This window comes from Lissotriton helveticus, chromosome 3_1 (genome assembly GCF_964261635.1).
Source record: "Lissotriton helveticus chromosome 3_1, aLisHel1.1, whole genome shotgun sequence".
Taxonomy (NCBI): domain Eukaryota; kingdom Metazoa; phylum Chordata; class Amphibia; order Caudata; family Salamandridae; genus Lissotriton; species Lissotriton helveticus.
In genome coordinates, this window is record NC_136061.1 from 1,314,031,979 (window position 1) to 1,314,059,183 (window position 27,205).

General features: G+C 48.1%; 1 protein-coding gene across 6 annotated transcripts in view; it reads left to right on the forward strand.

The window, feature by feature from the left end:
* PRDM10 (PR/SET domain 10) overlaps nt 1–27,205 on the forward strand; it is a 1,331,210-nt gene that overhangs the window by 298,173 nt on the left and 1,005,832 nt on the right. For all 6 annotated transcript variants that reach the window (XM_078681965.1, XM_078681964.1, XM_078681969.1 and 3 more), the window contains 2 exons: nt 4,075–4,316; nt 5,421–5,624. In XM_078681965.1, coding sequence (XP_078538091.1) covers nt 4,075–4,316; nt 5,421–5,624 — 446 coding nt within the window. The remainder of the gene's footprint in view (nt 1–4,074; nt 4,317–5,420; nt 5,625–27,205) is intronic.

Genomic DNA, 27,205 nt, shown 5'->3' on the forward strand with positions numbered 1-27,205 from the left:
GAGTGAATCAGGTGTAAGAATGCGTTGGGGAAGGGGTGGTGTGGTTGACTGCGGAGCATGGGAGTTGCATGAGGGAGGGGGAGGTTGGGGGGATCTTGCTGACTCAAAATGACCATCTGCCTGCGATCCGGGGACACTGACTCGCTTGGCGAGTACAATTCCGAACTTTGAACTCTGGACTCATTCATGAACACTCTGGTCGACCTCACTGATATCTTGGTTGTTTATCTTGGGGACTCTAGAGGGGGAGTGGTTGGGGAGGTTGGGGGGTTAGGGTGGGGAGGGGAGGGGGGTAGTGTTTCAATGTTATTATAAGCAAGACTCTAAGTTTACTGTCACACAGTTTCATGCCTGACTTGAAATAACCTGTATTGCTGTACGATAAAGATAAAAAAAAATTAGAAAAAACAACAACAAAAAACTAGCGATCTGGCTCCTGACATCTTGGAGTTTGGCAACCTTAATCTCCCGCCAGACTGCATAAACATCATTAAAGAGGCTAGACGTCCTATCACTAGAGCTTGCTATGCCGCAAAGTGGAAAAGATTTGTAATTTACTTTACACATAACAAAACCAACCCACTAGATGCTTCTATTCAAAACATCATCTGTTACCTTTTGCATCTACAACAATGTAACCTAGCATATACATCCATTAACCCCTTCGATGCTGATGACAAAGCCAGCTCATCATCGTTACCTGCGGTGCGCGGATGACGAGCTGGCTTTGTCACGATCAAGCCATTTTTTAAATTCCCGCGTACAGCGGGAAACCGCGGTAGCGGTTAAACGACATCTCGATGCAATAGCAGCCTATCTCTAAAACAGACAACACTTGTCTTTGTTTAGGGTACCAGCTATCAAGGCATTTATGGAAGGACTTAAAAGAATAATCCCACCTAGAGTTCCACCCTCTCGAGTATGGAACTTAAATGTGGTACTTAGCAGACTCATGGGTCCCCCATTTGAACCCCTGCATAAATGCGAATTACAATTTCTCACCTGGAAAGTAGCTTTTCTTGTTGCGATCACCTCTCTCAGAAGAGTCAGTGAACTCCAGGCTTTAACCATACAAGAACCATTTCTCCAAATCCATCATAGCAAAGTGGTTCTTAGGACTAACCCAAAATTTCTGACTAAAGTTGTGTCTGCTTTCCACCTTAACTGTAGTCTGTAGAATTTCCGGTGTTTTTCCCTCTACCAGACTCAGTAATAGAACGGGCTCTTCACACGCTAGACGTAAAAAGAGCAATGCTTTACCACATTGAAAGAACAAAATCCTTTAGAAAGACTAAACCACTTTTTGTTGCTTCCTCCCCAACTCATAAAGGCAATCCTATATCAAAACCGAGATTGCAGGGTGGATTGTTAAATGCATCCAAATATGCTATGCTAAAGCCAAATACACCTTAACCATTCTGCCTAGAGCTCACTCCACACCTAAACTAAGGTCATCTATGGCATTCTTAGGGAACATTCCCCTAGATGACTTCTGCAAAGCAGCAACTTGGTCTACAGTACACGCTCTCATAAAACACTATTGTGTAGATGTGCAAGCAAAACAACAAGCTAGTGTGGGCCAGGCTTTATTAAGAACTTTTTTTCAAACCACTGCAACAGATACAGGTAGCCACCGCTAAGGAGGTAATTGCTATGTAGTCTATGCACAAGTATACGATCTACAGCTCGTATGCCTCGAACGAAAAATGCTACTTACCAGTATGCATCTGTTCTTGGCATGTAGAGCTGTAGATTCGTACTCGCTCACCCGCCTCCCTGGATACCTCTGTCCCAGTACTATCTTACTTAGATACATTACAAATGGACATCCTTTTCTATTTCTTACTAACTCGATCATAACCCTCCATGGCAAAACAATCTGTATTCGATGCCCATGCGCACTATCATCCTAAGGAGGAGTCACCTACCTCCTGACTACAAAGACTTCTTCCAAGACAAAAACAAAGTGCAAATATCCGAGCCCAACACCAGATGGCGATCTATGCACAAGTATACGAATCTACAGCTCTACATGCCAAGAACAGATGCATACTGGTAAGTAGCACTTTCCTTTTATGTGCAGGGACTACTAGTCCGGCTTCAGACTTTGGAAGAATATTATTGCTTGTGAAGTGCCTTCTTTGTACTTGTTTGTGTGATTCTTGCATGGTAGCTACAGTAGCCTTAACAGAGAAGGAGAACATGTTTCCATTGCATCTGTAGGGTCTTGCCCACCCTTAGGAAGTTGAAGATAATCAGACATCAAGCATCCTTTTATCAGGTTTGGCTTGTGTGGGGTGGTGGTGCACTTCAAAAGCGTATGCTACCATTGCTTCTTTCATCAGTACATCTATTGCTAATTAAATTGTTTAAAATAAAGGTGCTGGAAAGGGTGATGTTTTTTGTTGCTTGGTTATTAATCACAAATGAAGGACTGGTGGCTTTGGGATTAATTTAATGAGTAGTATCTTGCAGGATGTGTAGCACCATTAGATTTTTGTGTGCAAGAGATCCAGTTAATGGAAATTGCAACAATCCCCCATCATGGCATGTGACACAGATTTCTGGATTGTGTCCGTGTTACCTTTGATGAGTCTCTGGACCAGGTGTGAGAGATGACTTTATTTTACGATCGAGATCCTCAATGTTGTCCTCAGTGTTGGAACACCTTGGTATATATTGAGACAGGTATCCTGGAAGGGTCTCTGGAAAGGATACGAAAGTGTAGAACATTTGTACGATGGACGGAAGGAGGGGCACAGTACAGTTGCAGTTGCTGAGGGATGAGGCCTAGAATGATGGAAGGTATGTGGAAAACAGCACGGGCATAGATGCAAGAGGAAGCTGGGATTGGAATTCCAGGTAGATTGGGCTCTGCAAGTGTCCAGAGGAAGTGGTGGATGGATGCAGGGAAGGAAGAAAGGTGCAGAAGTAGGGGAAGCGAGGAAACACCTAGCTGTCTCTTCAGCACGGACAATTCCACTTCTTGGGGTCAGTATGATCCATGGCTAGGGGTGGGAGAAGGTTAATTGTCAAGGGGCCTTGCCAGGGCATTTTTCAGTGGTGTTAAGGGGTGAATCTGGAAACTAAACCGTACTCCGCACCACTCATCTACATAACAAGGCTATATCATCCAAATTGTGGGCCCGATTCACAAAATTAAACTTAGACTTGAAGTGCAAATTTAGACCTGAAGTGCAAACCTAGGCTTCAGATCTAATGTTTAACTGCAGGTCTAATTTTACCTTTGCGAATCGGACCCTTAGACTTCAGGTCAAAAGTTAGACTTCAGGTCTAAGTTTACCTTTATGAATTGGCACAGTCTCTTTGGCTGCTAGTGATGTGGGACTGGCAGAGTACATGTCTTCATCCGTGGAGATATTAAAGAAAACGAGAACACACCTCTTCACGTTTGACAGTGTTGTTTAGTGGTGTAGTCATTTGCATACGTGTTGCTGGTGCAATTTACAATAATAACAATGATAAAAGTAAAAATAATAGTAATAATAACACCAGTAACCTTTTGCATACCATACCCTCCGAATTAAAAAAAAACTGTTATCTCTGCCAGGATCTTTCTGCCTTCGAAAGCAAGAGCTCTTCCTCAACTGATTTTAGCCTGTAACCTGTAGATCTCAACAGATTTGTGCAGTGAGTTAATTAACCAAATAGGTTATTGTAAACATAAGTGGTGGATCTAGCAAGCCTCATGTTATTTTGAATATTCAAATGAATATAAACGAAACGATCCATGATCTTTTTACAAGAATGTGGCTCTGCCTCTGAGTGGTCAGGGTGTTTTATTAGCCTTTGGGAGTGTGTGCTTGTACCGAGGGAACGCAAATATGCTTTCTATCTCTATAAAATGGATAAAGATCACTTTCTGTCTTTCTCATTCCAAATTCTTTGCACCCATAACTTACATGTGGGCTGTTTTTTTATTAATGCATGTAAGCAATGCTATAGGGGTGCACATCAGTGAATTCCTTCGGAAATATCGTGTTAACTACTCAAATGTACTCGTAACACTTGTGGGACAACTTTGAGCCCTGTGTTTCTTGCTCTTTCCTACAGGGTGTGAAGAGTGCAATAATGCCCATCCCTCCGTGTGCCCTAAACATGGCCCACTGCATCCCATCCCCAATCGCCCAGTGCTTACCCGGGCAAGAGCCAGCCTTCCACTGGTACTCTGCATCGACAGGTTCCTGGGTGGAGTTTACTCCAAGCGGCGCATCCCTAAACGCACCCAGTTCGGTCCGGTAGAAGGCCCCCTGGTAAAACGGACCGAACTGAAGGATAACTACATCCATTTAAAGGTATAGTGACGCAGTTTTTATGTACATAAGTGTCGGGTTGAGTGGGTCAGAAGCATGATTTCAGAAACATTACCATGCCATGCTACTATAATTCATAGAACATTAACAGTGGAGTGAATAAATGTGGAGAGGTAAATATGGCCAATTTACTGCAGGGGAGCAATGTCAATTGGGGCATGGCAATTGAGTTGCTTGTGGTGAATGGATGCCAAGTGTCATTTGATTGATTGTTGAGGTGAAGGTTTTTTGGCTTAGGTCAGAGTTATGGGAGCTGTGAAATGAAAAAGGTCAGCATAATAGCCACTTCTGCAGTTAAAAAGATGATGATGGAGCATTGAGGCCCTCAAGAAAGAAAGAGAAGCATAGCAGTTCCAGTCACAAATAGATCGCGTTTTCACCAAGTCACCGAAGAGAAAAACAAACACACTTGTGTATATACAAATGCATGTCTTTTTTTCTCGAGTAGTTCAAGCATTTTTGTCCCTCTGCTTCACGCCTCGTCCTCTACTGCTTTGGATGAAACAGACCTTACAATGACGTTAGATGTTTCAGAACAGGGTGATTCTTCAGAAAAGGGGCGGTATAGCAACTAATCTGATTTCTCTGCATTAGTTTTGGGTGGATAGATCTGGTTTCGTTTATGAAATACACTCTTCCGAGTGCATAGGGTAATGAAGGAAGTGCATCTTAGAAATTTAAAACGGGTTCATAAAAGAAACCTGTATAAAGCCACTTGTGTCGAACGAACCAGGAAGGATGTTGCCAAAGTAAAGTTTGCGGCACTTGAGCATGGAAAAGGCGAAAGACCACACCCAAGGGTTTAAAAAATAGTTTACAAATGTGTTAAAGGCATTCACACCGATTTAATTTTCTGTACTGCTTCTGATTGCTCTGCACTCTCTTCTTAGCAGGTCAAATGTCACACTCTCGTTGTTCTCACTCTCATTTTATGCAGCTTAGTATTATAATCACAGTTGGGAAAAACAATGCCGTACAAAGAGATTAATCGGGGGAGTGTGATAATTGTGCCGAGGACTGTCAAAGGAATTGACACTAGGCTTAACATGCCATCTTCTTTGTTTTCCTTTTTACCATGTGCCCAAGGTGTCGCTCGACAAAGGCAGCAACCCGGAGCAGGACTTCCTGGACGATCTGTGGTTTGAGCTGTCAGAAGAGTCGCTTTGTAACTGGATGATGTTTGTGCGCCCAGCCCAGAACCACCTTGAGCAGAACCTAGTGGCATACCAGTATGGCCAGCATATTTATTATACTACAATTAAGAATATTGAACCCAAGCAGGAGCTCAGGGTATGCATCTTACTTTTGTTCCATCCTAATGTATCTGCAAGATATTTGATGGCACTGTAGCTCCTACATCTAATCCGCCTTTATTCTTTTTTTGATAATCAAATTTATTGATTTTTGAAAATGCACAAAACAAAAGGAAAATGTACATTGCAGCACAGGTAATCATCATAGTTGACTTCAAATACCCTGAACATGTGGTCAGTTCCTACATATCCATTAAAACTATGACAATTCACTTGTCTAATGCAACCACATAAAATGCACAGGCATTGAGGTTTTATCAATTTAGTTGTTTCAACCATTTGCCGTATATCCTTTCATGCTTCTTTGGGCAACCTCAGGCTGTAAACAAAGGTTTCTCCTGAGCAGCACACCAGTCCACTCCTCGACACCACTTGGCTATTCTCGGAGGGCTGGGCTGGGCTGGGATCAGCCTTTGTTCTTATAATTAATATCTGCGACATTTGCCCTGTAATGAATGCTCTTTCCTGCTTTATAAATTGAACTTTTTCAGTAATCATGAACCTCCCAGACACACTTCGAATGCAGCCTGGGATGTACACCTGCAATAGCTAATAAAACACTTGAGTATTTGTACAAGCGAAAGGCTTTACTGCACCTACCAATCTTCTTGTTCTTCTGATTGATCATTCATGGCTTTTCCTGTTTTATGCTCCTCCATCTTATTTCTTCTGTTTTTTTCTTTTTTGTGCCATGATCAGAGGCTTATCTTAGTTAATTAGTTTTAGCTTTGACAGTATGTCTGAGATTTCCGACAATTACTGCATAGTGCCCAACTAAAAAGCTGGTGCTATCCGCATCATGTGTTGACATGGGCGTTGGAGGTTTGAGTTGGAGAGGGTTTTTTAGGCACTCCACAGAGAGGGAGGCCCAAAAAGTACTGCACATTTTTGAGTTTGAGAAAGCTGGCATTCAGTGGATTGGTGCGTTAAGAACAACACATAGAAACAAACTCCTTCCGGTCTGCACCAATATACCCAACCTGACATCACCATAACATGAACAACACTCCCCACACCTTTTGGGCACTTCAAAGACATGAACAAAGAGGAATTTAGGTTAATGTACAAGGCAGTCAAAACCAGTATCCCTGACACAACAGACCCTGATCCATTGCTGGCTATCCTCCCTCAAAACCCTCATCCACTGATCACGTTTTAATCCTAGTCAAAGTTAGTAAGTCCAAGACATGTGTCAAAGCAGTCAACAAGGGTTTTATCAGTGACCTTTCAAAACTAAAATGTTCTAAATCTCTGAAATGGCAATGGTACAAGTCTCAGGCTGTACTAGATGAAACCTAATTCAAGATATGTAGGAAGGGATACATCAAAGCCATCAAAAGGTTTTAAACTTCTTTGTATGCTAAACGCACCCACAAAGCACCAAAACCAAGCCAAGGATAAGTTTAGTATAATGAGTTGCCTAAATCAGAGGTGCCGAAAACAAAACATTATGTGATCTGTGAAGATAGTCTTAAATTCCAATTCAAATATGCCTTCACCTGTTTCCAATCTGTGAAGACCAGTGAGTTGCAGAGCCTCTCTAAAAAGATAAGTGTCCAGTGTACCTGCGGACCCTTGTTCATCCTCATGCTGTACAAACTCCTCCGTCTATCACATAAGACACAAGAAATTCAAGAAATGAGTTATATTCCTCTTCCATTCAAGCCATTCCAGGACCTCAAAAGCATGCTACCTCCACCGCTCCTCTTGAGAAAAAAAAATCAGCGGACCCCAAAACAATGGCTATCTTGGCCCAACTCTAACCCTCTCTTCTTCAGCAAGATCATGGAAAGGGAGGCAACAAGATTGCTCCAAGAATATGGGAGCCCCAGTCAGTATGTAGACTTTTAAGAGGAATTGAATCAGCCTTACTCATTATCAAGAAGGAGCTCCTCAACTCCATGGACGAAGATAAAAACAAAGACCTTATTCTCTTGACATAACTTCAGCGTATGACAGGCGAGCATATCATTCTTCTAGAAAGGCTGGAACAATGGGCAGACGTAACCACTCCCTTATGGATTTAATATTTTTTTTACCAACTACAGTTTTTTTCTCAGAAGATGGCGGACATGTAAGTGCATCGTTCCGTACCTGCCCAACTTTAATCCTTCCCCATCTGGATGGCTAGAGGCAGTGGCTGGCCCGGGGGCAACCTCAGGGGTGCCGGCTCATCCATGTCATACACTGCTGAGTGGTAGAAGGCCCTCGTAATACCTGACCGGGCCGCCTTGAAGGGCTGTGGCTTTAGAAGCCTCCTACACCGCATGACGCAGGCGAACAGAGGCACTGGTTGGGGCTATGCAGAGCCTGTCTGGGGGCTCCGATCCCGAGATTCACACGGAGGAGCTGCTGGGGCCCCCGTCACAGACAACCCCTGACCCCCCAGGACGTCATTACCCCTTGCCGGCGGGCTCTCCGACGCATATCAAGACTGCGGCTGCGGTGTCCGGGTTGACTGTGACCTGCCGACAGGTGAGAGGGCTCGTGATCTGGACTGGGGCCGGGCGAGCCTACTACAGAATGACAAGATGCCTTGTGTCCCGGCCTGGGGCCTGCTCTCCCTGGTGTGAACAATGTGGACATGTGGCTTACGGTGGAAGATGCTGTGCTTGCCAGCCGTGCAGGGCCCTGGTGGTGTCCCTGAACTCAGGTGGCCCAGAGGTGAAGCAGAAGATTTGTCCTCGCTCATGGTGGTGGTGCATGTGCTGCCCACCAGTCACCTTTGCGATGCACCGCTTTTGCGGAGATCGACCTCAGCTGTGGGGCCTGTGCCTGCCGCCTGGGATTGGTAAGAGGGGCAGGTGGCACGTGTAAGCTTCATCAAGATTACCCTTGGATGCAGTTTATTCCTGGAAATGCAGGTGGCTTCTGGCTACATTAATTATAGTAGCACTGCAGCTGCGGAAGGCGGGGGTGGCCCGGGCCTGAGTCGGGGCCTAGTGGGCCTAGTTATTGAGGAGGTTGCTGCATGGTTCCTGGGAAGTGATTGAGGAGGAGTGAGGGGTGTGAGCCTAGGTCAGGGCCTGGAGGAAGCACTGTAGAGAACATTATGTGGAAAAACCTTCCAATTACATCTGATCACAGATCAGTTAGGTTAGAGTCACATTCTGATTTACTGAACCAGCCGAATTCTGTCCCCACTTGGGTTCTGTGTAATGCTGATTGCAATGATGGGCACATCTAAATCTAAACAGGGAGCCTGCAGCTGGAGACAGAAAACTCACTCCCACCATCCGGGTCAAAGGAAGATGGGGAGGTTAATGATGCTTTAATCCACTGTCACCTGGGCAGGGTCTTGGATGCTATTGCGGACACTAAGACCATCCTCCAACAGGACATTGGTGCGGTAGCTGTAGGACTTGAACTACTGCAGGCAGAACATCACAAACTAGTGGATCGAGTCAAAAACGTAGAACAGTTAGTAGAGGAACTTCTCCCCGAGCAACAATCAACAGACCGCAAAGTGGAAGATCTCACTGCATTAGAGTGCTAGGAATCCCTGAGGGTGTTGAAGGAACAGACATGGTGTCTTTCCTAGAAAATTGGTTTAGTACAACAGTTGCACCCGACCACCTCACGAAATTCTTTGCCCTAGAAAGTGCTCATAGGGTGCTGGCTTACCCCCTGCCAGCGGGGAGACCCCCTAGGCCGGTGGTGGCGAGATGACTTCATTATAGGAAGCAAGACATTATTTTACAGAGGGCTCGATGCAATTGAAACTTGTAAGGCGCTGGTGTTCCTGGGCTTTAATGCCAACGTGCAGGCACAGCGTCCGTCCTTTGGGGAAGATTGGAAAGCTTTCTGCGAAGAAGGCATACAGTATTCCTTGGTGTTCCTTGCCAGACTCTGTATCATACTAGATAGCAATACGTACTTTTGAGAAACTCTGGAAGAGGTGTGGCCATGGTTGGAGTCACTCAAGGCAGGTGTGCCGCTCTTGGGTTCCTGGGTGAAGTCCGGGACACTTAGAGAACCAAGCGACGGCTTAAATGGCCTACTAAGAGGTCCTCCCTGCAGAGGCCTTACTACTCCCAAATGGAGCACGAGTGCAGAGCTGCACTGCTAGCTGTAGCCGCAATAGTATCTTCACAAAAGACTGAGACTGGCATGGACACCTCTTTGAATCATCGCTCAGCGGCCTCTGACTCGGGGAGCTTAGCCCTGGGTGGATTGGCCTCCCTGTTATAAGTCCACAGTCTTTTTTTGCTTCTGGTATATGGTTGTGGATACTGGGTTGAGCCTGGGCGTATAGTGTGCATGATTTGTTTGTCTCTGGTCGGGACAAGGCTGGGGTTTATGTATGGAATGGGCGCTGCAGTGGTTGCCTGGGATTGGCTTGATGCCAGTTGCCTCTGGTGGGCATCTTTTATTTGTTACCCTACGTGAGGCGCAGGCATGTACCTGGACTCTTTGTACTATTTGCCTGTCCCCACCCGGATTGCCTCTACTAGGAGTCGGAAGATGGCTTTCCCTTCACAGTGTTGTTTTTTGAAAGGTTTGGACGGCCAGCCGTTGTTGGTCTGCCCTTTGCAGTGGGAGTTTGTAGTTGGGATGTTTTTTAGGTCTCGTCCTTTACCATTCCGAAGGAATGGGAAATGGCGAGAATTCAAGTGCTCGAACTGATTGTCAAACCACCGCATTTTTTCGTGGCGTTTTCTTCAAGTGCACGTGGCCACAGGCACGCGCTTTTGGCCCATACACTTTCATGGCCATCTGTTCCTCAATGTCCCTCCCACCCTTTGTTTGATCTTGCCGCGAAATAGCCCTCCCCCAGCACAGAGCGCGCATCGCGGCCGCACAGCACATCAAAGGGCTTCTCCCAGCGTGTGCTGTGCGGCTTCTCCTCCCCTAATTATGTGGCCGGCCGTACTTGTGTTTCCCGGCGCTTCCCGGCCGCTCTTGTATTTAATTAGCAGCAGCAGCATTTCTCCTGCGCCAGGCCACATCAAAGGCTCTGTGCCACTTTCACCCACACAGCAACACTTACAGACACACAATGCCACTCACACCCACGCAAGCCCACTATCATCCACGCAACGCCACTCACACGCGCAACGCCACTCACACGCGCAACGCCACTCACATGCGCAACGCCACTCACGCACAACGCCACTCACACGCGCAACGCCACTCACACGCGCAACGCCACTCACACGCGCAACGCCACTCACACGCGCAACGCCACTCACACGCGCAACGCCACTCACACGCGCAACGCCACTCACACGCGCAACGCCACTCACACATTGTGGGTGCAGATTGTGGGTGCAGATTGTGGGTGCAGATTGTGGGTGCAGATTGTGGGTGCAGATTGTGGGTGCAGATTGTGGGTGCAGATTGTGGGTGCAGATTGTGGGTGCAGATTCAGAGTGCAGATTCAGAGTGCAGATTCAGAGAAAACTCAGCAGCACCATTGCAATGCAATAGGTCTCGTTTTAACGCAAATTTAAGCTATAGGCCTTGTAAATGACAAAACCTTTTATTTATGTTCCAAAAACCAGAACGCAAAAATAAAGGGCATTATCATTTACAATGCTAATAGTTCAGACTCGCGTTATTGCGAGACCTATTGCATTTCCAATGCTTGTTTGTCCTAGGTGTCTATATATATATATATATATGTGTATGTGTATGTGTATATATATATGTGTATATGTATATATGTGTGTGTATATATATATATATATATATATATATATATATATATATATATATATATATATATATATATATCGATATCTCTGGGGGGTGTGGGGGTGGTGGTGGTGGTGGTGGACAGGAGTTCTATATTGGAGCCAGCCAACAGAGTAAAATGTTTGTCATGGAATGTTGGAGGGATGGGTTTTGCCCTCAAACAACATAGTATTTAGCGATATTTCTGTCACCAGGGAGCCCAAATTGTGATGTTATTGTTATTGTTGTTATTGTTAACTTAGGTTTCTATAGCGCCAACTCACCTACAGGTCTCTAGGCGCTCAAGACCGATAACAACAGCAATGATTAAGAACGTAAGAGGGCAAAAAGAAAGGCCTATAGTGCAACTTATTTTAATGGGCCAAAAGCCTCCCTAAATAAGAGTTTTTAACAGCTTCCTAAAACGCAGGAGATTCGCTTCTCTCCGAAGTGATTCTGGTAATTTATTCCATATCTGTGCAACCAGAACCGAGAAAGATCTCCCTTTGTTTTTTAGCTTATATCTAGGGCAGACCAGTAACTGGGAGTCAGCAGACCTCAAAACTCGTTTGGGGGTGTAAACCTCCAAACGTTCTCTGATATAGGCAGGGGCTTGCCCATAAATAGCCTTATGGGTCGTGCACAGGCTCTTAAACTCCACCCTCTGCATGATAGGGAGCCAATGTAACTTAAGCAGAAGAGGAGAGGCATGGGTTATTCTAGGTAACCTGAAGACCAGACGCGCCGCGTCGTTCAGGACCACCTGCAATCTATTGTTCAGGATTTTAGGCAGACCTAAATAAAGAGCGTTCCCGTAATCCAGCCTCGAGATGATGGTGGCCGAGACAACCATACGGAGTACGGAAAAGGAGAGAAGAGGGGCCAGCTTGCGCAGCTGCCTAATCAACCCAGTACACATCCCTGCAACTGAGGAAATCTGACTGGCCATTGACAACTCATTGTCAATCTTAATACCGAGACTTTTTACTTTATCACACGGTATTGGTGAGGGACCTAATTCCTGGGGCCAATATAAGTCACTCCAGGGTGAGGCTACAGTCGAAACCACCAAGACCTCAGTTTTTTCCGGGTTTATTTTCAACAGGTTTGCAGTCATCCAACCAACCGTGTGTCTAAGAATGTTCTGGGCATTCGTCTGCGCCAGAACCGTGTTGTCAACACTCAGTAGCAACTGGGTGTCGTCGGCGTAGTTAAACACACGACAGCCCATGTTCACTAGAGAGTCAATCAACGGTTGGAGGTAGAGGTTGAATAGTAGTGGGGATAATGCGGAGCCCTGAGGGACTCCGCACTCCAGAATACCCACCTCGGAAATACAATCCCCCAGTTGGATCCTCTGCGTTTTGCCCGTCAAGAAGGACTGAAGCCATTTATGGGCTGAACTCCTTATCCCAAAAGTAGCCAGTCTGTCCAGTAGCAAGGAATGGCTGACAGTATTAAACGCCGCCGATAGGTCTAAAAGTATCAGGGCGCTCGGTTTCTTACTGTCAGCCATACCTCTCAGCTCATCCAGCACCGAGAGCATCACCAACTCAGTGCTGTGATGTGCACGAAAACCTGCCTGACGCTCCTGGAGTAGATGGTGTAACTCCAGGAATGAGGAAAGGGACTTCAACACATGTTGCTCCAAAACCTTGGACAGAAAAGGCAATTGGGATATCGGCCTATAGTTTTTTCGGCTCCTGACTTCTTTAACAGAGGCTTAAAACGTGCCTCCTTAAGACTCGATGGTAAATAGCCAGTCTCCATTGAGCTGTTAAGAAGGGGGATAATATGGTCTTCTAAGATAGAACGCGCCAGACGAAAAACCCTAGGGGGACACGGATCCGCCGGAGAACCTGACTTGATTTTAGTCATAAGCTGTTCAAGACTTAGAGAGTCTATCTCAGGAAACTTTGAAATAGAGACTCCCAAGGGAATTTGAGCTTCCTGTGACGGAAGAGGGCCCTTCAGGGCACTGTTCTTAATCTCAGAAAGAAAAATCTCCACCTTCTCCAGAAAAAAGCGTCGAAAACTATCGACATTTATTGTTGTTTCCGTCATTTCTGGTTTTGTACTCAACTCAGTTAAGATTTTAAACGTTTCCTTCTGAATATTCTCGGCCTGATTTATACGGGTTTCGTAAAATTCAGCTTTTGTTGCCATGATCAGTTTTTTATACGAGTTAAGTGAGATTTTATATTGTTCCCTATCTATCCCGTTCTTTGTTCTCCTCCAACTCCTTTCTAGATGGCGGAGCTTCTTTTTATGGTCCCTCAGGAGCAGAGTGAACCATGGAGCACTTTTTCCCACTCCTTTTGCTTTTTGTAGTCTCTCAGGTGCTATCTGGTCAATCGCCTGACTCAGATTCCACGTTATGTCCTTATAATCCTGTTCTATATCCCCCCTAGAGGCTAATGATTGAACACGGTCAGAAAGACTACTGATCAAGGATTGTGAATCAACTTTTACCCACTGCCGGACTTTTTTCAGTTTTAGCGGTTTTTGGGATGGGAAACCTACACTTGGGATCTCACAGTTCACCAAGTAATAATCCGACCAGATACAGGGTAAAATGTCCACCAAGTTTACCTTTGGGTCTGATGTCCAAATAAGGTCCAAGATGTGCCCCTTAACATGTGTGGGGGCATCTACAAGCTGTCTAATACCAAGTGAGGACATAGTATTCTCCAGGTGTCGAGTTGCCGGGTCTTTCTGGGCTTTATCCCAATGCATGTTAAAGTCCCCGGTTACCACAATTTTTTGGTATCTTGTACATAGATCAAACATAATAGGAGCAAATAGGTCATTGAATGCCACGGTGGAGTTTGGAGGGCGGTAAACTGTCAGAATCACTAGACATGAATTATTCAGGGTGATCTTCACTCCAAGTATGTCGGCGAGATCTACAGTCTCAGCCGCTATTTTAACAGCCTTTAGGTCTTTTTTGAACAATATTGCCACCCCCCCACCCCAGGCATTGTCCGCACGATTGTTCCATACCGCATCATAATCGTTGGGGAGGGCAGCTATAATGTCAGGTAGGGAATTTTCGCCCAACCATGTCTCCGTGAGAGTTAAAACATCAATGTCCTCATCTTGAAAAAGGGTGACAATTTCAAGATGGTGCTTTTGCAGCGACCTTGTATTTAGGCTGCTTAGTTTCAGGGAAGGCGTGGCTATCCCAACCCTTTGCCTGAGAGGTCGAAGGATATTCAAATCTTCTAGCTTGGTCATAATGGTGAGATCTAACACCTGCCTACCAGTGTCCAAGTCTAGTAGATCTCTAGAGGAAAATACCTGTCACCGACCAGAGGACCAGGCCCCTGACCCCGACCGAGCGCGGACGGGCGCAGACGGGCTGGACTCTGGTGCGACTCCGGCGAGAGTCCGGCGAGCCCGCTGCGCGTGATGTTGCAGGAGACCCATCTTACCACAGAGGAAGCCATTCGCCTGCAACGTTGGTTGCGTTGCCAACATTATGCAACCTCCTATTCTTCCTATTCCAAGGGAGTGTGGCTGTGGATTCGAGCTGGAACCCCTTTTGAATTTACCCACATTATTATTGAACCAGAGGGCCACTGTTTTCTGGTTAACAGCAGGCTACTGGGTAGGTAAGTTACTCTCGGTAGTGTTTACGCCCGAAACCTTCGGGCTCCATCCATACCTTTGTCCTCCCTAGTAGCGGGTGATCTCATTCTAGGAGACGATTTTAACTATGTGACTGATGTTTAGTTAGACATGTCCACACCTCCTCAGCCTGGGGCTCTAGTGTGCAAGACTTCAAAGGGCTTCAGAGATTGGGTGGGAAATTGGAGCCTCACAGATATCTGGAGAGCGCAGCACTGAGAGGAACTTGATTATTCATATTATTCACATCTTTATCAATTACACACATGGTTGAATATTTTTTTTGCTTGTCCTTTCTTGGCCTGCGCATGACCCATACTCAATATCAAGGGCACTAACTATTGGATCATAGCCTGTTGTTAGTAACATTACATTTGCCCCATTGCCAAACATCCCGTGATTCCCATGTGGCGCCTTAACTCATCCTTCCTTGAAGGTGCATGCTTTAGGGAGACTCTGCAAGCGACCATCTCTGAGTAGTTTCAATTTAATCAGGGTACTGCTACAGATCCCCTTGTTGAATGGGACGCTTTCAAAGTTGTTCTGAGAGGTCATTGCATGGGACAGACTTTTGGGGTTAAAAGAGAGCTAAATAAAGAGCTTTCTTCTCTAGAACATAGTTTTCATGACTTGGGTAATAGACTGTATCCGAGGATGCTATTTAAGTACAACTCACTGAAGTTAAGGATCAATATCATGCTGCACTCGACCGTCTTCAGTGCCTTGACTTTGGGGAGTACCTTGCTATGAGGAGGGGGGGCGATTGGGCATACTTTTGGCATGGTTGATGCACCTGGATTCCAGAGGAGCACCCATAGCCCGGATTTTATCTGATGAAGGGATGTTGTTTTACTCATCTGGGGATATGAATGCAACCTTTTGAGACTGCTATTTCACCCTCTACCGAAACCATGAAACGATTTTGCCTGAGACCCTAGCAGAGATCCTGGCGCCATTGCATATGCGCATTCCCGCTCTACAGGAGAACCTGGGTGGACTGGTGCCGGCACAGGAGATCTGCTTGGCCATCAAAGACATGGCTTCTGGAAAGAACCCTGGCCCGGATGGATTGCAGAGTTTTATTCTACATTTGCTCCTACCCTGGCCCCTCTATATTAGAGGCATTATATGCAGAGTCGTTACGCTTGGGCTCGCTGCCAGATTCAACTAAAGACTCGCTGGTGGTCCCCCTTCCTAAGACAAAGTCATCAGCTGTGCGTCCGTCTGAATTTCACCCTCTGTCTATGCTAAATGCAGATTTTAAGATTCTCAGTGAAATCCTAGCAATGCCATTGCTTTCTCTCATTCCCAGTCTCATCCATGACGACCAGAATGGATTCATTCCGTACATGTCCACCTCTGGGAACCTCCGCCGATTATACCATATCCTCTACCACCAGAATATTGACCTCTAACCAAATGCCTTGGTTATGTTGGTGGACCCGGAGAAGGCCTTTGATTTGATAGACAGGATTTCCTTCATGCAGTTATGATGCGGATGGGGCTATGAGATGGCTGGATCTCTCCTTCCCCCTGCCCGTGCGCCAGTTCCCCCGGCCCCCACCTCTCCCGTTCCGGCCCTTTCCCGCCGCTGCTGCCCTGCAGCCCCACCCCCTGCACACCCATTCGCCTTGCCAATCCCGCCTCCCAGCTGCTCCTCCCTCCCAAACCACCTCATATGCAGGCCGAGAAGCGGCCGCGCGCGTGCCGAAGGCGTGCCTAAGGCCAGTCCGTCTGCGCCCGTCTGCGCCCGTCTGTGCCTGGACCACGCCCAGCGCCAGAACCCCTGGACCCGGCAACCGCCACGCCACCAGACTCCACTACGACGCCAGCAGCCTCCACGCACTCAACGCCAGCCGAAACCACACCTGCTTCCAGGCTGCCCCGAAACAAACCCACGGACCCTTCTCCTGCCACACCTGCAGCTTCACCTGCGACAGAACCACCAAACCTCCAAAGTCTGGACCCAACCACCTCCGCTGCATACTCCTCAAAACCCGCTCCACACGCAAACACGCCGTCGAGCTCTGGGATCTGCTCGACACCTCCGCCCCAGACGTGGCCTTCCTGACCGAGACCTGGTGAAACGACTCCTCGGCGCTCGACATTGCCATAACCATCCCGGACGGCTACAAGATCACCCGCAGGGACCGTGCCAAAGGAATCGGAGTAGGAATAGCCATAGTCCACAAGTCCACCCTCAAGGTCGCCACCCACACTTCCGGATCCACACCGACCCCAACACCACCCTCAGAGGAACACTCCTCTACAGACCCCCCGGACCCCGGGCTCAGTTCAGCGACTCCTTCGCCGACCTCGCCAGCACCCACGCACTCTCCTCCACGGACTACATCCTCCTCGGGGACCTGAACTTCCATCTCGAGAACAACAACGACGCCAACTCCCTGATCGACAACCTCGGCAACCTCGGCCTCAGACAACTCGTCACCGCACCCACCCACGCCCCCGGCCACACTTGACCCCATCTTCTCCACAGGCTCCCACGTCGCCTTCAACCACACCACCGAACTCCACTGGACCAACCACCGCTGCATCCATTTCACCTTCAAGAAACCTACCACACACCACTGCACCCAACTGCTACCTCGCCGCTGCTGGAGCAAAGTCACCGAAGACCAGCTGATCACCTCCCTCGCCAAGAACCCACCCACCGACCCCACCAACCCAGACGCCGCAGCTCGCAACCTCAGACAGTGGATCGACGACTGCGCCAACACCCTCGCTCCGCTCAAGAAACCCTCTAACAGCCACGCCAACAAGAGAGCCACCTGGTTCACCAACGAGCTCCAGGCCTCCAAACGCGCATGCCGGAAACTGGAGAAGACATGGCTCCACGAACGCACACCGGACAAATAAGCAGCCCACAGGGACGCCACCCGCAGACACCATCGCCTCATCAGATTAGCCAAAAGATCCTCCTTCAAAGACCGCTTGGATAACAACGCACACGACAGAAAAGAGCTCTTCAGCATCGTAAAGGAACTCTCCAACCCCAGCGCCAACGCCATCCCGCCCTCACAGGAACTGTGCGACTCACTAGCTATCTTCTTCCACCGCAAGATCGCTGACATTCACGACAGCTTCAACACCACGACTGCCCCGACTATGCCAGACTCCACCCCCCCCCCGTGAACACCGCCAGTGCCAACCGCCTTACTTCCTGGTCCAACGACAACGAGACATGCAAGGTCATGAACTCCATCCACTCAGGATCTCCGTCTGACCCGTGCCCACACCACGTATTCAACAAAGCAGACGCTGCCATCGCACACCGACTACGGAAGGTCATCAACATCTCCTTCGAAACAGGGACATTCCCGGAAAGCTATAAACACACCAAAATCAACTCCCTCCTCAAGAAGCCCAAAGCCGACCCCAAGGACCTCAAGAACTTCCGGCCCATCTCCCTGTTCCCGTTCCCGGCAAAGGTCATCGAGAAAATCGTCAACATACAACTGGCCCGCCACCTGGAAGACAACAACATCTTGGACCCATCCCAGTCCGGATTCAGACGAAACCACAGCAGCAAGACAGCCCTCATCGCCGCCACAGACATCAGGCGCCAACTAGACAACGGCGAAACATCAGCCCACATCCTCCTGGACCTGTCAGCCGCCTTCGACACGGTCTGCCATTACACACTAAAGACATACCTCCTAGAAGCTTGAATCCAAGAGAGGGCTCTTGACTGGACCACGTCCTTCCTCTCCGACAGAACCCAGAGCGTCCGCCTCCCATCCTTCCGATTCAAAGCCACCGACATCATCTGCGGCATCCCCCAGGGCTCATCCCGACGCTGTTCAACGTCTTCATGCCCCCCCTCGCACAAGTGTCCCGCCATCATGACCTCAACATCATCTCCTACGCCGACGACACCCAGCTCACCTCTTCCTCACCAAGGACCCACACACCGCCAAAACAAACCTCCACGAGGGAATGAAAGCCATCGCCGACTGGATGAGGGGCAGCTGTCTGAAGCTGAACTCTGACAAGACGGAGGTCCTCATCCTCGGACCCACCCCCTCAGCCTGGGACAACTCCTGGTGGCCGACCACACTGGGAACAGCACCAACACCCACCGACGATGCACACAATCTAGGATTCATCCTCGACAACTCCCTCTCCATGTCGAAGCAGGTCAACGCCATCTCCTCCTCCTGCTACAACACCCTCCGCATGCTCCGCAGGATCTCCAAGTGGATCCCCACCGAAACAAGAAAAACGGTGACACAGGCCCTCGTCAGCAGCAGACTGGACTACAGCAACGCACTCAACGCAGGAATCCCAGCCTAACACCTACGACGACTACAACGTATCCAAAACTCCTCCACCCGACTGATCGTCAACGTCCCCCGCCGCAGCCACATCACCCACCACCTGAGAGACTTACACTGGCTCCCCGTCGACAAGAGGATCACCTTCAAGCTCCTCACCCACGCACACAAAGCACTCCACAACGCCGAACCAGCCTACCTGAACAGCAAACTCAGATTCCACACCCCCAACCGCCAACTCCGCTCCGCCAGCCTCGCCCTCGCAGCTGTCCCCGGCATCCAACGAACGACCTCCGGCGGCAGATCCTTCTCCTACCTCGCCGCCAAGACCTGGAACACCCTCCCTACCCACATACGGCAGACCCAAGACCTTCTCGCCTTCAGAAGGCTCCTCAAGACCTGGCTCTTCGAGCAGTAGCAGCATCCCCCCCCTCCCCTCAGCGCCTTGGGACCCTTACGAATGAGTAGCGCGCTTTACAAGTACTCTGATTGATTGATTGATTGATGGGTGCTGGTATACACCAGTCATACAGCAAGCGTTAGGACAGAAGGTGTCATCTCGGCTTCATATTGTGTGCATCGGGGCACCAGACAGGGGTGCCCATTGTCTCCCCTTTTGTTTACTCTAACCATTGAGCCCTTGGCGGAGTTCTTTCGACAGAAGGGTGCAGGTCATGGGGTGATTCTAAAGGTCAAAGAGCATACTAAATCTTTATATGCTGATGACTTATTACTCTGCCTAGCAGATAATGACTGGGTGTTGTCAATGCCTTGACGTTGTTAAATTAGTTATCTCAGACATCTAGCCGCAGATTCCTTAACTTAAAATATCCCCAGGTGTCAGACTGGATCCGAAAATATTTTGCAGCAGCACCTCTGCGCGCCGGGGGACGTCGCCACATGACCCTGCCCTGATGTCGTCCACGTACGTGACGTCAGCGAGGTGATATAAGTTCCTCCCGGCGCGCTGATGTCAGTTTCCTTCTTTTCCGCGTGGAAAGCAGATCTGGAGTGATCGGTTCTTCAGGCCTGTTTTCAGGCCTCCTTTTGGACGCTTCGTGTCAGCAACAGTGTGCGATGCCTTCGGGCTTTAAAACTTGTAATTCCTGTTCGCGCCAGATGTCCACGACGGACCCACATCTTATCTGTATGTGGTGTCTGGGCGAGCACCATGACTCCATGGACTGCGAATCCTGCCAACACCTGAAGCCGAAGTCTCGGCGGGAGCGCCGTATTATGAAGCTTCTCACTGTCGTCTCGTCCCCCAGCCTCTTCGTCGCCGGCAGGTCCCTCTATGGTCCGGTTCTGCTGTTGATCGCCCTCTGGGGTCCGGGGCCGTCGCTCGCCACTTGGTAAATCCGGGCGCTTGTTGCCGAGGTCTTCGACCTTCCCTTCTTTTGTTGTCAGGGGCACTGGTTCCCAGAACATTCTGGACGTGCGCTCCCGACATTCGCATCCTTTCTATCTGCCCTTTCCGGGTGTGGGGGTGATTAGGGGCCAAATGGAGGCGTATGCAACGGCTCTGCAGGCCTCCCATGGGTCCTCTCCCATTCCTGGGGCGTCCTCAGAGCCTCCGCTTCTCGTGGCATCTCTGGACTAGGCGGCTGGTTTGCCCCTGGCGCCAGTTAAGCCCTTGCCCCCCAGGAACGTCTGGGATGTGGTGTCGTTAGGGCGCGGCCCAGTTGGCTCCCCCTCTACGACCCACAGCGCCTCTGCTGTGCCGCATTGCCCCGCTGGGCTCCTTGTGGCGTCGCAGGTGGTTGCCGGTGCTCATAGCCCTTCCTTGAGCACATCCCAGGCTTCTGGGCAGGCGGCCGCTTGTCTGGAGCCGGGGTCGGCGCTGTAGACTTGCCTCCCCGGCTCCGCCTCTGCTTCTTTTTCCGGAGTTGGAGCCTGTTATGGATGAGGCAGATTGGGCGCCGCTTGCCCTGCCGGCTCCGGCGCCGCCTTCTTCGGAAGGGGAGCTTGCCATGGTTTCGCTGCCGGACGCCGCCGACTCAACGCCGGATGCAGCTGAGTCAGCGACTGACGAGGCACGATCGGCGCCTGCACGCAGCGTTTTGGTGCCGTGTCGACGCTGGGTTGTGGATTCTTCTCTAGAGGCCTTTGGAGAGAGTTCGGCGCTGCCCTCACATGTCGACGAAGGTATTGTTGCCAGTGCCCCCCCCCCTTGGAATTTGTGGAGCCTCCTCAGGGGCTCCTAGATCCGGCAGGCTCATCGCCTCCCCAGGAGCCACATCCGGATCCTCATTCTTCAATGGGGCTCCCTTCCGTGGGGCATTGGCCGCACCCTCAGTGTCATGGGAGGGTCAGCTTACAACTCTCCCCCACTGATGAGCTGTTGTCCCCTCCGCAGAGGGCTATCGAGGCTGGTGAGGCTTTTTTGAGAGTGGGCTCATTGGCTACTCGCATTTTAAACATGCAACCCCCTTCTGCTCCCTTGTCTGTGGACTCCTTGCTTGAGGCTCTTCACCGTGGGTCCCGGAATGTGGAGCTTCTTCTGCCCTTTGAGGCTTCCCTTTATGATGCCCTGTTGGGTACCTGGGTCCGGCCTGCTTCAGGTGACCCGGTGGCTCGTTAAGTTTTGCACTGCCGCCGTCCAGCTCCGCATGATCCTGTTTGTCTTTTTGTGCATCCTGATGCGCAGGGGTTTGTGTTACAGACTGTCTTTCCTTCCCTGCCCCCTCTAATGCTTCCTCCCTCTCGGAGTCTAGATGGCTTGAGTCATGGGTAGGAACATCTTTGCATCCACTAGTGCAGCCCTACTGTCCTTGAATACAGTGTGTGTTTTGGCTCTGGCTACCTCTGCCCTGTGGGACTCTGCAGAGTCTTTGCTTTCTGCCACCTCTGAAGGTGGTCACGTTACTCTCCTTCCCCTCCTCCAGGATGGCCGCGACCTTGCTGAATTCACAAACCGCTCAGCCTTAGATACTGCAGATTCTTTGGGCCGAGCTTTGGCGGGTTCTGTTGCCTTAAGGGGTGACGCTTGGTTGCGAGATAGCGTCTTCCCTTAAAGTATTCGGGAGCGACTGGTTGACTTACCCTTTGATGGGGTTTTGCTGTTTGATGCTCACGCCGAATCGGCGGTTCACCGGCTCCTTGCGGACCTTCGTCCTCCCACTTAGGTCTTCTTAGGCCTGTCTTCCGTGGTGGTACTTTTTCAATTCGCATCCTTTAGATGCGCTCTGAGTTTAACATGGGTAGTGATCCTTAGGTCTTCTTTTTTCTGTGGATCAAGGGTGATTACCCTTTTATTGGCATCTCTTGGATGCATTTTGTTTTGAGCTGCCTGTTGGCCTGCGGTGGCCCTGTTCCACAGGTTTCTGTATCTTCTAACTGTGGCATTGAGCCGGTGGTCCAGCTCGGTAATGTCATACGGCTCAGAACTCATGTTCAAGGGTTCGGTTCGTTACTGCGCTCTTAATCTTAGTAGGGGATTTGAATTGTAAAATCTCTAATTTAAGTATGAGCCTGTTTCGCGATAAATATAAAGAAGAATCATTACAGATCCCCCAAGCCCTCTTCCCTGAGAAGATTAAAACAAACAAGCGAGGGAAGATACTTCTCAAAGAACTGTCCGTTATGGACGGGATCATAGCGAATGGAAGGCTCCCTTCCGATTCCCCTGCAAATTTTACTCATAAATCTCATCAGGGAGAATCTATATTAGATTTTGTGATAGTAGAGATTTCTACCTTTGCCCTATTAAAGGATCTTAGGGTTATTGAAACCCTTTTTAGCGACCACAAATTACTTTCTACCTCTGTGAATATAATCCCTCCGAAACCCGACCAATGGTCACTTAATGGCGACCTGGTAAGTTTTGGAGCAAAATCAGGAAGGTGCTATTGGAACACAAAAGCTGAACGAGAGTTGGAGAGTGTTCTTGATGTTGCAATTGATGACCTTGCTATGTGGCACGGTTTTGAAATTGTGTGCTTCCTAGATTTTATGAAGGTAGTGATTTTGGTGGCTAAAAAAACCAAACAAGAAAAGGTGTTTTGCAATACCCTCTAGTCCCCTGCGTCTACTTAATATAGAAATAAATAAGTTAGTAAGGGAACAATATCTGTGTAAATCGGCAGAAGGATCGCGTAGAGTACCTTACTAAAACGAAGGAGGAGAATGTTACAAGCAAAATTACGAAAAGAAGGGGAGGATATTATTTGGATAAAACTAAGAGAGGCCGCCTTTAATGGAGAAATGAGACAGTTCTGGTCCCTCATAGGTGAGGGCTGTGGAGCAAGAACAAGACCGCTTCCAATCCCCATTGAAGAACAAACATGGGTGGATTATGTCACATCCCTTTACGCAAGCAATGGAGCAGCGGTCCCCCGTATAGGTTTTATTGAGAGTAGTCAGCCTTTGGTCCCTTTATCTGAAAAGGTTATTGAATTAGCTATTAAGGAAATGCGCTCTTCCGGGGCAATGGGGCCAGATGAACTCCCAATCTCTGTCTTAAAACAAAGCAGCGCAAAATGGAGCAAATTGTTATGCCCCGTGTTTAATATTTGTTTTTCAAGTGGAAAGATTCTTCCCTCGTGGAAAGGGAGTATCCTGGTGCCCCTTTTTAAAAAGGGTGACCGACTATCTCCCCAAAATTATCGCCAAATTGCCCTATTGGATGCAATTGGCAAAGTCTTTGCAAGCTGCCTTTTGAAACTAATTAATGATTGGGTGGATCAAGCTAATATACTTCCCCTAGAACAGACGGGATTCCGAAGGAACCATGGTACCATGGATAACTTAACAGCTCTGCAAGTAATAACTGATAAATATATCGGGGTCAGAGGAGGGAGAGTCTATGCAGCCTTTATAGACTTCTCCACGGCTTTCGATAAAGTTGATCGACCTTTGCTGTGGAAGAAACTACTTACTTTTGGTATGCCAGCTCGGCTGCTAAATCTAGTTCAGGACCTCCACTCTGATACCTGGTGCAGAGTATTGTTGGGTGGAGAGAGAGGCCTATCCCAAGCAATCCCCTCAGCTAATGGTCTTAAACAGGGCTGTTTATTAGCTCCACTATTGTTTTCCCTTTATGTCTGTGACCTCCCCCAGAACCTATCCTTAAGCAAAGGAATTGCCCCCACTTTAGGGGACAAACCGGTTGCATGCTTAATGTATGCAGATGATATATTACTTCTAGATCTGACTCCGAAAGGACTTCATAATCGTCTGCATGCATTGCATATATTTGCCGAGTCCCACCATCTGAAGATTAACATCTCTAAAAGCAAGGTAATGTGTGTGATGGGGAAGAAAAAATCGAAATCTGGAAATTTTAGTTGGTATATAGGCAGTGAGAAACTGGAAATCGTAAAATCTTACGTTTTTTTAGGGAAAATATTATGTGGTAACTTGAGCTACAAGGCTCACATAGATAACAACATTTGGAAAGCCAAGACACAGGGAAATGGACTGAGTGCTCTTTATAAAGCCACTGGCAAAAGACATTTTGTCCATCTGCTAGAGGCCTTTCGAGCAAATATTCCAGCCTCTCTGCTCTATGGCATCGAGCTTATTGATTTGGGGCAATGTTTTTTTTAGATACCATCGAGGGCAGACTTTTGCGACATCTAACTTCGGTCAATAATGCTTGTACAGTGGAAACACTCAGACTTGAATTGGGCGTACGAAGTAGTTGGGTTCAGTCACTTGCTGGAGTAATACGTTGGGTCTCTTGCTTAGCCAAGGGTAAACTGACCACTTTAAGATCTCTTATTAAAAAAGAACTAATGGGTCCCCTGAAAGAATATTCCTCACTTATAAAGAATTTCAGAAGGGCTGTCACATTACTAGAATTGGAGGAATCAACGCTTTTTTTGCTATCTTCACATCAGCTAAAGTCGTCACTAAGACTGGCTACATGGGAGTTAAGCTTTAGGAGGGACAGAGATGTCCTTATTTCTAAGAAAGGTGTTACGCAGGTTGTTAATTCTTACTTATTTAAACACATACAACCCTATGCCTCTTGGAACCTCCCTCACGGCTTACGCCGTTTTTGGTTCCTCTTGAGGCAAGATCTTCTCCCTTTAAATAAATTACTAGCTAGATGGTATGGTTCTTCCGATAAATGTAATTTATGTAACAATAATAATTCGATCCAGGATATTACCCTTATCCTTTTCATATGCCCGGCCCTAATGGCTCATCGCCGAAAGTGGGTGAGACCAATTTGTTTACAATCAAGCATTTTATCTGCCAAATCTTTATTCGATGCCATTCTCAACCCTCCCAATGAAATGTTTTGTTACAGAATTTTCAACTTTTTTAAATGTTTCTTAGAATTATATTAACGGATATGACTTTCACACTCCAGTTTCTGTGTATATAGAATGTATCTTAAGGATTTTATGTTTTGTAAATTTTGTTGTTTATGCTTTGCTTATATGTGGATCTCAATTGAGTTCCAAATCATATACAAATAAAATTGAATACTGCGCTCTTTTGGCTTGTTGCCATAACAGGTGTTCCACATTGTTTGGGGCATGCATACTCCATGTGGGGTACTTGTATGCGATTATATAGCTCTGATAACTTCACCCGGGCCTGGAGATCCCGTGGGCTCCATGCATCGCTTGGTGGTCCATTGGACGGTGTTCTATATTTTTCCCTGGTGCCATCTTCTTACGCCATGGTCATCCACCTCCTTGGGAGGTTTCATGGTCTCCTCTTCAAAAACGGCTCCTACCTGCCCTTACTGTACTAGGGATGGTCCGGTATGGACATGTTCATGCTCCTGCCTAGTTCTGTCTCTACATAATTATGTTTTTACATTTATGTATACATGCCGGTTGCCTTGGTATTCCTCTTCCTACGTCGCCACCTCTTTTAGAGGCTGCGAGGTCTGGACCAATATCTCCATGTGTGGGGGAGCTTTTCTGAGTTGTTGCAAATTGCCCATAGGTTCCTCCTTGCTTCCGCTTACTGGGGTGATTTCCCAATTTGACATATGCTCCCTTATTGGTGTCCGACGCTGTACGTGTCTTTTCTGGAGTTTTTGGTCTCGCATTCTGAGACTCTTCCCACCATTCGTTAACTTGGTGTTTTGGCCACTTCCTTTTGACATGCCTTTTTCCAAATTATCACCTACTATTGTTAAAGCTACGCCTATGGGACAGTTCTTCTGATGGAAGTGGTTCTTGACTACTGCCTGCAAGTCTGTATTGTGGGTTGTTTCTCACTTTGGCTTCATACTGCCCGGTTGGGCACTCTTATGCTTCTTGTGTAAGCCACTTTAAGGTCCCTATGGCCGTTTGCCTGCTGCATATTTCTACCTGCTTCAGCGGTTTAGAAGTGATGCTATTTGCCCCTTTTTTCCTCTTTTTGGGATTGGGTGTGCACTTGGCGTGTTTCTTGTCCCACCGGCTATTCCCAGTGCATTGCTCAGGTTCTAGCTCTTGCCTTTTGGCACTTGACACAGGCTGCTTCGGCTTCCTTTTATAGGCTAGTCCGTTAGACTCTGGTTGCATCTCTTCAAGTTCTTTTCGAGCCTGGGTTGTGTACTCGTCATGCACCATTAGGAGGAGAGTGGTCCTTCTTCCTCTCTCACTCTCTCTCTTTCTTTGCTCTGGTATATGGCTCATGCTGTTCTACCTGTCATTTTAATAAGGGTATGGTGTAGTGCCATTCTGGCGTTTTTAGGATATCTACCATCCTGTTATTTCTGCTCTTCTGAGCTGCTTGGGTTGCTGTCTGGCTGTTCCGCCACAGCTTTCCCCCTTTATCCGTCACTCTGTTGCCGGATCGGAGGCTTTGCGCTTTCTTTTGTTCTGTCGCAGACCCACCTCCCATTTGGGGTATGGCTGTGGTATCTATTCTAAGTTAAGGAATCTGCGGCTAGATGTCTATATCAGATGTACGAGTTACTTACCTTCGGTAACGATGTATCTGGTAGAGACGTTGTCTAGCCACAGATTCCTTAACACCCACCCAGCCTCCATGTTCTGCGAGAACC